Source organism: Panicum virgatum, chromosome 5K (assembly GCF_016808335.1).
Source record: "Panicum virgatum strain AP13 chromosome 5K, P.virgatum_v5, whole genome shotgun sequence".
Classification (NCBI taxonomy): domain Eukaryota; kingdom Viridiplantae; phylum Streptophyta; class Magnoliopsida; order Poales; family Poaceae; genus Panicum; species Panicum virgatum.
Window position 1 is genome coordinate 58,923,100 of NC_053140.1, and position 9,920 is coordinate 58,933,019.

The 9,920-nt window shown below is 43.1% G+C and overlaps 1 protein-coding gene across 1 annotated transcript; it reads right to left on the reverse strand.

The window, feature by feature from the left end:
• Positions 1–2,816: 2,816 nt before the first annotated feature.
• LOC120709044 (AP-4 complex subunit epsilon-like) lies at positions 2,817–9,677 on the reverse strand. The gene is made up of 11 exons (XM_039994556.1): positions 8,836–9,677; positions 8,199–8,384; positions 7,836–8,051; positions 7,633–7,743; positions 7,179–7,376; positions 6,957–7,088; positions 6,558–6,614; positions 6,356–6,472; positions 5,718–5,795; positions 4,998–5,141; positions 2,817–4,360 (listed from the first exon to the last, which is right to left on the reverse strand). Exons 1-11 carry the CDS (start codon positions 9,436–9,438, stop codon positions 3,290–3,292), a joined length of 2,913 nt encoding a protein of 970 aa, XP_039850490.1. The 5' UTR covers positions 9,439–9,677; the 3' UTR covers positions 2,817–3,289.
• Between the last annotated feature and the right edge of the window lie 243 nt (positions 9,678–9,920).

Consider the following 9,920-nt stretch of genomic DNA (forward strand, 5'->3'; position numbering starts at 1 on the left):
TGCAACTTGTCTTCTCTGATGTTTGGGGCCCTGCTTCGGAGTCGGTTGGGAGAAGAAATTTTATGTTAGCTTTATTGATGATTTCAGCAAATTTACTTGGGTCTACTTGCTAAGATTCAAATCTGACGTATTTCAAAAATTTCAAGAGTTCCAAGCACTGGTTGAACGCCAGTTTGGGAGAAAAATTCTAGCCATGCAAACTGACTGGGGTGGGGAATATCATGCCCTCAATTCTTTTTTTTTCTAAACTTGGGATTGAACATCATGTTTCATGTCCCTATGCGCATCAACAAAACGGCTCTGCCGAGCAAAAACATCGTCACCTTGTGGAGGTTGGTCTCTCCCTCCTCTCTCATGCAAGCATGCCCCTCAAATATTGGGATGAGGCATTTATTTCTGCAGCATATCTTATAAATCGTGTCCCTAGTAAAACTATAGGACACACCACTCCTCTTGAGCGCCTCTATGATCGACAACCTGATTACTCAGCCTTGCGAGTATTTGGGTGCGCCTGCTGGCCTCATCTCCGCCCATACAATACCCATAAACTTCAATTTCGGTCTAAAAGGTGTGTATTTCTTGGATATAGTACCCTTCACAAAGGATACAAGTGCTTAGATGTCTCCTCTGGGCGTATATATATATATATATATATATATATATAGGGATGTTGTGTTCGATGAGAATGTTTTTCCCTTCTCTGAACTTCATACGAATGCCGGTGCACATCTTCGAACTGACGTAGAATCCCTTCCATCTCTATTCCCTTTTTTTAGGGGTACAACGGTAGGAGATCAATCCACTAATAGTCCTTGTGAGCTTGCTAATGATACTGTTGCAGTTCCAGTTCCAGAAGAAAATGCAGCTCCTAACACCCAGGAATTGGGGATAAAAAGTCCTAAAGCTGCCAGGCTTTGGTGTGATAATCTTGGAGCAAAGTACTTGTCCAGCAATCCTGTCTTTCATGCTAGAACAAAGCATATAGAGGTTGATTTCCATTTCGTCAGAGAACGAGTCCTACAGAAACAATTAGAAATTAAGTATATACCTACAGGTGATCAGATTGCTGATGGGTTTACAAAGGCACTATCAGTTCGATTATTGGAGAATTTCAAGTCTAATCTTAACCTAGCTCGGTTATGATTGAGGGAGGCTATTAGAATATATTGTCACGGTCAAGTTGTAACGTGTATATGTTTGTTGAGCCGGTGGTTTGCTTAAGGGATAAGATCGGTTTTAGATCTTGAGCATAGATAGGAGTTGTTCTAACAAACCGATCTTATCTCTGAGATACCGCACGAGCTCTTATCTATGTATATGCCACGCGTGGGGCTGTTCCACGCTCAGTTAACATGAACACGCCGAGACCCAAGTTAGGGCTCGAGCGCTTCTTCCACGTATCTTCCGCTCCTCTGATTCTTTCAAGCTAGATGGGGATGATACAGGCATACAGCTAGCTAGCGTACGGGATCCACATTGCTTTTTCTTCGTCAATGCAAGTAGTACGCAAGCATACACGCACGGCGTATAGGCCGATGACGTCGTCGCTGACGACCAGCTCTGAGGTGTACACGCACCTTGCTCTAGATGGATACGATACTGCCACTTGACTTGACATTAGCTTGTAGTTGACTAGCAGATCGATCGGAACAAGCAGAGACGGCCGGCAGGCGATGGATAAGGATGAGTAAGTAGGCCCCCAACTATGGCGACACTAATTGAGCAGTGGCCGTAGATTGCTGCATTGCGAGATACACAATGTTACATGTCACCATACTTGCACGCGTCACTAGTTTTTGCAGTGATCCATTGTTGCTGTCAAAACGCCAGCCGGCTGTTTCCTTTCACTTTCGCGTGCTACGTATAGTACTATAACTTGATCCATCTCCGTGAGCTTTTGGTTCATCTTCCTGGCAAACGATCCATGAGCCCGGCCGGTGTCTACAGCTTATATACTGCGTGCTGCTTATTTTATATCCATTTGATTATAAGTTACAGCATCGAAGTCGCGGTAGCACAATCAGGGTGACGGTGTGGGCTTCCGATCCTGTCCCACAAGGGGTCACGGGGCCTCCACTCTACTCTCTACTCTCTAGTTTCGAGCGGCCGGCAAGCGGGCAAAGCACAGGGCCACGGGTGATGCTGACAAACCTGAAACCTGACATGACATGGCAACCACTGAACCACATCTAATACACGGTTCGCCTTATCGTTTGCTGTTATATATTACTATTACTACTACTATACTGTTGTACTTGCGTGTGTTGTACCATCAGTCATTCAGTCATGCACATTCTACATTGTTGTATATTAATTGTTGGGCTGGCCGGAGTCCATAGCTCGTTACAGTGTGCTCCAACATTACTGTTTTTTTAAAAAAAAACTCGGGGGCAGGCCCCTGCGCTAGGCTCTGCTATTTTCCAGAAAATAAAAGACGATCTCTTTTCATGAATAAACACTGAATATCTCATGGCCCTACTTCGTTGCAACATGTTTTAATGACTCTGAAAAAACAAACACTGGTGTTGCTTCTCATCAGCTATACGTTAAAATTCGGCAAGGCTTCTCATCAGCTAAAACACGGACGTGACCAACAACCTTGTACATTTTATTCCACCCAGTTCCAGAGAAAATGACACGACTATTCTACTTTTCCAGTGCCAGCCACTGTACTGTATTGTATATCCAATCATCCAATGTTGGGAACTCTAAAAGCACAGATGCACAGGCCCCATCTCCCAGCTGAACAAAAAAAAGGCGCCAGCACACGCTTCTGGACCATGGTCTCATGTACAAATTACACATCATTTTTTTTTAAACGAACCAGTCAGGAGAGCTGCCGATTATATTAAAAAGAAGAAACAACACCCAGACTGGGCACCACAACAACCAACAAGACACCACCACCGGCCAAACGACCATACAACTCCTCTCTAACTCGACTCAAACAACAACCGGTTGGATTGGGACATCAACACGGTACACAACTCAACTCGACTCCACACCCCGCTGCTCAGACAAATTACACATCATCATCATGTACACTAGTCTCGGCAGAAAATTACCATGTGAAAAAACGCAAGAGGAAAGAAAATACCCGCAACCATCCACAAATCTCAACAGCCCATCCCCCTCCCAATTGAAAGGGGAAAGGTCGTGTCTTGTGACTCAACAAATATACCCCTTGTAACCTCAGCAAGATCGATCTTGGCTGTTTCAGTGATCGGACCTTGTTGGAGATGAGCTCCACTTGCCCAAAAGAGACCACACAGAGCATCTGGTATATCCTCTAGCCTAGCAAGTCCTTGAAAAGATTGGGATTGTTCCCTGTTGGTGTCACACCTACTTGTCGTGCAGTCGCATCCTTTTGTAAGGCATCTTGAAGGCTAGGACCCTTCTTTGCAGCCGCTGCAGTTGCTCCTTTGTGGGAGCTCATCAAATTAACATCACCTAGAGCGGGATCAGTGGATCCACTGGTCGCTCCAGTTGGTACATCATCTGAGAAGATCGACAAAAGATCTGGTGCTTTGGAAGTGCTGGTAGCCAGAGCTCCAGAAACCACCGGAGTGGCTGATGCTGGTCCAAGAAGCCCCTCTAGCTGTGAGAAAGGGTCAGCTGACGGAGGAGCTGATGAGACTGGCTCGTCACCCAGATCCAGCAGATCAGGTGCTGGGGCAGCAGGGATTACTTGCTCTTTAATGGGTTGGGGTGCCGCACTACTCGCAGTTGCTTTCTCCGCTGAAGCACTCTCCTTCGATGCCTTTCGAGAAGCTTGTGCTTTCCTATCAGCTTTAGCAGCTGCTGAACCAAAAAGTGAAGCAGCAAGCCGTTGTTTTTCTGCTGAAATTTCCGTGCCCTGCTGTCTCTTTGAACCATAGGAGGACTCCCGCGCCTGAGAACTGGTTGAGCCTCCCCCATCAGAATGAGAGCCCCCGTTGGTTGCTTGTTGGCTAGATGCTGAGCTTGAAGGTGTAGAAGAGGAATAGGTTGGCCTTCCCCATTTCTTTTGAACCCCATCAAGGCAAAGTTTGACACCAAACTCACCAGAAATCGCATCACCTGAAGGCTGGGACCTTGATGTTTGGTGGTCTTCCTTATAGTAACCAGGATCTGGAATTGGAACCAGGTCAGTAGGTGGTGTGGACATGCTGACTTGTGAGGTTGCTAGTGTCAATGAAGGTTTAGGCATCTCATAGGCCTCAAATCTAAGAGTATGGGCAGATGTTTCCTGTTGTTCTTGGCTTCTGTAGCTGCCAACACTTATCACACCTGAGCGTTCGCTCTCCGGAATGTAAGGGGCAGCACCATTTTCCAAGGCTTGCTGCACATAACTATTTAGAAATGAGAGGTTTCTGTCGACCTGCAATGGAAACAAGTATTTACAAAATGGTCAGATTCTTTCTTCAAAAAAGTAAGTGCAGATTCATGTGCACAAAAACTGACAAGAAACACCACTAGGAATCTCAGCCTAGGGTTAGGATTAACCCCATTACTCTAATCCCAGTCCCCATATCAAACAGCCCCGTAAGAGTTGAAAAAGAAAGTGTGACAACAGCTCAAGGGAGGGATCTTAGGAGAAGGTTGGGACCATGAATGGGGACAGAACATTGAGCCATAAAAGAAAATTTCCTTTTGCTTACTTATCTGAAGAAAAGGATGATTATAAGGGGCTCCCAACAGACTGGATTTATACTCGACCTATTAAAACTATGTAAAGATATACAGTCCAACTCAAACTACTTATCTCTATAACTAAAAGATCTATCCCCTAAGCAACCCAAGTAATGAAAACTGATATAGTCATGTATTTAGCAATGCAGGTTAGTAGGTATGGTTCAGACATGTGAAACTGTGAACAACCCATGTAAAAGAAATCCTATTCGTTTCACATTCCTATTTGTGCAGGGATCAGGAAAGATATGCCCAAACATTCACATCTCAAAAATAAGAAAAAGATAATAGGACCAAGCTAATTTCCAAGGATGGTATAACAGTACCTCAATATCTTCACAGCTTGCATCTGCGGGCATAACACTTTCAACAGCACGTTTGTCCAAGCCTAGTAAAGCCTGTAGTTCATATGCCCGTTGCTGCAAATCTGTTGAATGTGAAGCTGACAATTCATCTACCAATGTTTGACACTGCAAGAAGATGGAAGATCCATAAATATTTGAAGTAGAAACTGAATAATGGCACCAAATTAACAATAATATTTTACTTGATTCCTATATCCTTTGCTTCATATTGTCCAGTGTTAAATCATATAACTATTCAACGAATGTTCTTGGTTCCTTGACAACGAATATCATGATAATAAATTATTAAATTAATTTAGCAAAATATTGTTATCAAATCATATGCAATGCAGGAATCACAGGATTTTGTGTCAGTGGTGCTTCAACTTTGCAATGCATGGAAATTTTACCTAGCCCATTCTTAGCTGATTTTCCTGTCCATAAATAACCAGCCTTCAAGAAGTAAGTGCTTGCTAAAGTAATGAACAAAGCAGGAGACTTGAATAGCAAGATACATGTCTGTCTACATCGATATTTATATCTATTGATCAGAACTCAATACAATTTTCAATAATCCTATCTTATAGGTGTTTTAAATTTGATGAAAATATGATGCTCTTTTTGTGCATGTGAACACATATATAATGAAATTTCGTGGCTCCAAACTGACGAATCAAAAAAAAGTTTTGTATTTTCATTTACCTCAGGCAGCATATCAATCTTCCTTCCAAGAGCAATTTCAAATGCAAATATCTTCAAAATTGCCGAGATTGCATACGCCTTCATAAGCAAAACCAAATAAACAATAGTACCATATGTCAATTACAGCATACAAAAGAACTTATCAGCAACAGAATATAGGTGCTCATAGATGATAAAATTTCCAGATCGAGTCAGTAATATCCAGTGTCGAATTAATGCTATGTGGAGGAAGAAGCTTCAACCATGTACAGCGTGGTCAGTTTACATAAACATATGCTTGTACGTACAAAAACATGTATATGTCAAATTTGGGGATATAAATTTCAACTGGGCAACTGACCGAAGTCCACAGTTATGCTAAAGAATTGGTCAATAGATCGAACTGCATACCGTGTTTATATTATTGAACAATAATGTACTATGTACTACCCTTTAAATTGCAGAAAAAAGAAATATGATATTACAACAACAAAAAACATCTCAGGGACAGTCCAGATTATCAAATCAAGCCTAATTTTTTCAGATTATCCAATCAAACCCAGCTGACATATTTTAGCATAGAGCATGCAGGATATAAAGATACCAAGGTAAACTGATCAATGAATCATGAACTAAGGTACAAAAAGTCAAAAACATACCTTGATAGTGTCATCTGTGAGATGGGCCTCTGCAACATCACACAACTTTCCAATGATATAAGAAGCTGAATACTTCCCATCTGCCGTTCCATATTCACCCAAAACCCAGCATATTATCTGAATGTGAAACGAATCAACATTAACTGTACCAGAAACTACAATTTGGAACATGAATGGCAATAGAAAATAAGTTGATAACTACCTGCAGAAAAGAAGAAGGAAGCTTTGGCTCTCCCACAATGCGGAGATAGGAATCTACCTGTTTAAGCACAACACAAAAGTGTTACTGGCAGATCAAGTGAGGTGGGCATCAGAGACAAGCAATTGTGAAGGCTGTTCAAAACACTGTTAACATAGCTGGAATTTAAGCATAAAAGATAATCTGAAAATTTTCCTCAATAGTAAGGTCCGAAACCAAGAATATGTGATTTTTTCCTTTAGTAAGTCCAGTCTCTTTATGAGCAACTACAGTGAATTTGACAAGATAAATCGAGGTAGAACTTAGTCCTTAAGCTTTCCTTTTGTTTTTATCTATCCATAATAATAAAGTTCGGTGTCAAGAATGTCGATGCAACAAAATATTGGAGTTCAGAGTACATACAGCTGATGATCTTAGTTGACTGTCTGCACCTTCATCCTCCTCGCCAAAGCCTTCAGCAATAAGCCGCATCAAATTGTGTGCCACTCTTATGTTGACAAGATCTCCAGCATGCTCGAAGACTTTATTCATAGTCTGCAGGAAAACAGAGGAAAATAAAGGTTCTGCTGTTAATAATCAACTGAAGATGTTTGACAACATTTACACGTTGACCCATGTAATTACCTGGATGAACCACAGATTGCTAGGTGCAAATTGCTCTGCAAGTTCAACACAACGTGATGCAATTTCCGTCTTGTAATGATGATCAGTTATGTTGATCATGTACTCAATCATTCTATCAACAATCACTTCAACATTTGTTGACTTTGTCATCTTATAAAGAAGCTCAAAAGTCTTGCGCTTCAAAGTGTCATCAGGGTCCTATTTACAAATCCAGTGAGAAAATAGAGTGCTACTGAGAAAACAAATTTAAAATGCTAAACTGCTGACACAAAGAAATGTGTCAACAGAGGCTGGAAATAATAACCATAAATGATAAAAGCACTAGAAACATTTCTCACATTAAGTTCTGAAACTAGAACATGATTACAATAAAAGGGTCTTAGCTTCATTCTCTTGCAGTGAGAAACAATAGTCAGTGACATATTGGAGAATCAACGTTTGCCATATTCCTTACCTCTAAACAATCAATAACGGCCAATTGGTGCTCTTCCGCAATATCTGGATTTATTTTTATTAGCCGGCCAAGAGAATCAATACCCATGTACTTAAGATTATGGCTATCACTCTGCAATCCACAGAGGCAACATATCAAGTTGGTTAGCTTGGGGCCAAAATGAGTGCCGTTTATCTGTCCCATAATAATGATTATGTGCAAACCTTCAGAAACTTTGATGTCGTTTCAGCTGCAGCCTCTAGCATCTTAGGGTTTGGGAAAATGGATGAAATACAGCATATGCATTCATACAGTATAGCATTTCCAATATTGCTTGCAGTGTCACCCTTCCTGAATATATCACCCAATACTGTGTACATATGTCCACTTGCTTGTTTATCACCGCTACCCAGCACAGCAAGTATCTTCAATAGTTTTATCTGCAGATAATGGCAGAAAAATCTAAGGGGAATAAAATGGTGCCAACTTTAGACTCAAAACTACTAGAAAAAACATAACTCGCAGACTCGCAGTGGAAACCTATCAACACCTAATAAATCAAATAATGTTCAACTTAGCACACGCACCTGAATAAACGGTGCAGGCATTTGGTGATAATCATAGGAAGTCGGAAGCCTCCTCTCTGCAACTTGTTTGAGGATGTTAACAAAACTAACAACCAAGTCCTTGTATGAATTTGGTTCCTCCAAGATCAGGTCATAGAGGGGGCACAGAGTTGCACCCATCACACCAGGATCGTTGTCACAGAGCCTCTGCACAGTAAGACGCACAACTACTCAGAACCTCACACAGTCCTCTGTGCCGCAGTTAAAGATAAGAGAAGTTACTCTAGCTTGCATCAAAATTACGAAGGAAAGCAAAGATTAATATTCGGTCCAAATTGCAACCAATGACTGACTATATACTATCTAAAATGGCATATCCTCAACATCCAGGGCATGCCAAAGATATAAGGTCACATGATTCAGGTCAACAAAATGCAATTGGATACAACCGCTAGTTGCTTCAATTTAGCATAGAGAGACATTTGTAAATGCGTAGTCCAGAGAATAGCCACCTTAAAAAGAAGTGGCAGTAGATTGAGACAAAGTTGGAGCCCGTGGAGCAAATGCATGATCATTACATGTTATTATGCTATGGTATCAATTATAAGAAAAACATGAATTTTGTCAAAGTAAATGAATAATGGAGAAAAATTTGAACCTTGCGGAAGTTGGAGACAAGGTGGGAAATAGATGAGGGGGATCGCTGGTAGAATCGGTGCAGCGCCATGACGGCCTTCTTCCTCACGGCCTCCTTAGGGTGCGCAAGCAGCTCTACAACTTGTGGCAGCACGGCAGGGATGGCCTCCTCGCCAATGAGGCGGCACGCAGCGGTGAGTGCTGCGCAGACAACGAGGTAGTTGTCGGACCTGAGGTCCTTCTGGATGGTGTTGACCACAAGGATGACGAGGTCGTGCCGCTCGTCGAGGAAGAGCGCGACGGCGAGGTACCCGGTCCGCTTGAGCGGGAGTGACTCGTCGTGGGTCATCTTGACGGCGTGGATGTGACCGAAGGAGGCGTCGTGGCCGAGCATCTCGGCGTAGACGAGGCGGAGGAGGAGCTCCTTCATCTTGCGGCGGGGCACGTCGGGATCGGCGAGGCGGCGCTTGAGGTGCTCGAGCTCGCGAGCGATGATGCGGTCCTCCTCCGCCTTGGAGCGCGCCTCGCCGATGGACTTGACGAGGTCGAGGAACTCCTTAGACTGCCCCCACCCGCCCTGCGACCCCATCGCCAGCTCCCGCCCGATTGTCCGCAGCTGCTCCATTGCCGCCGCCCGCTCCCGGTAGGGCAGAGGCTTCCTCCTCGGGGGGCGGGGCCGCCGCCGGCGACGGCGGAGGCGTCCGGTTGGAGTGGGGAAGTGGAGAGGTGGAGGAGATCTGGATCGGCGAGTGGGGGAGAGCCGGAGAGGTGGGTTTGCGGGGAGATCGGGATCGGGATTAGCGAAGGAGGAGGGGAGGGGGGCTAGTTTTCCTCTCTCTCTTTTTTTTTCGTTTTCTTCTCCCTGGTTTTACTCCACATGAGTATTGAGTTGGTTTGTTTTGCAAGGGAAGTCCAGTGTACTGGTTGTGACACTCTTTTATCTTCCACTCCTAGCTGGATATGCATTTCATTTCAAATGGGAAGCCTGAAATATATTAATATTAAATGTGCTTTATTTGAAGTTTTTAGACGTGAATTTTGAAGTTATGATAAATACAAATAATTCAAAATAAAATCATTTAATAATAACTCCATTTGAAAATATAA

Coding starts and splice junctions, on each gene's coding strand:
- LOC120709044 (XM_039994556.1), bottom strand. CDS start 9,438: ATGGAGCAGCTGCGGACAATCGGGCGGGAGCTGGCGATGGGGTCGCAG. Junction 8,052..8,198: donor TGCCTGCACCGTTTATTCAG/GTGCGTGTGCTA, acceptor CATTATCTGCAG/ATAAAACTATTGAAGATACT. Junction 5,796..6,355: donor TCACAGATGACACTATCAAG/GTATGTTTTTGA, acceptor TTGCTTATGAAG/GCGTATGCAATCTCGGCAAT.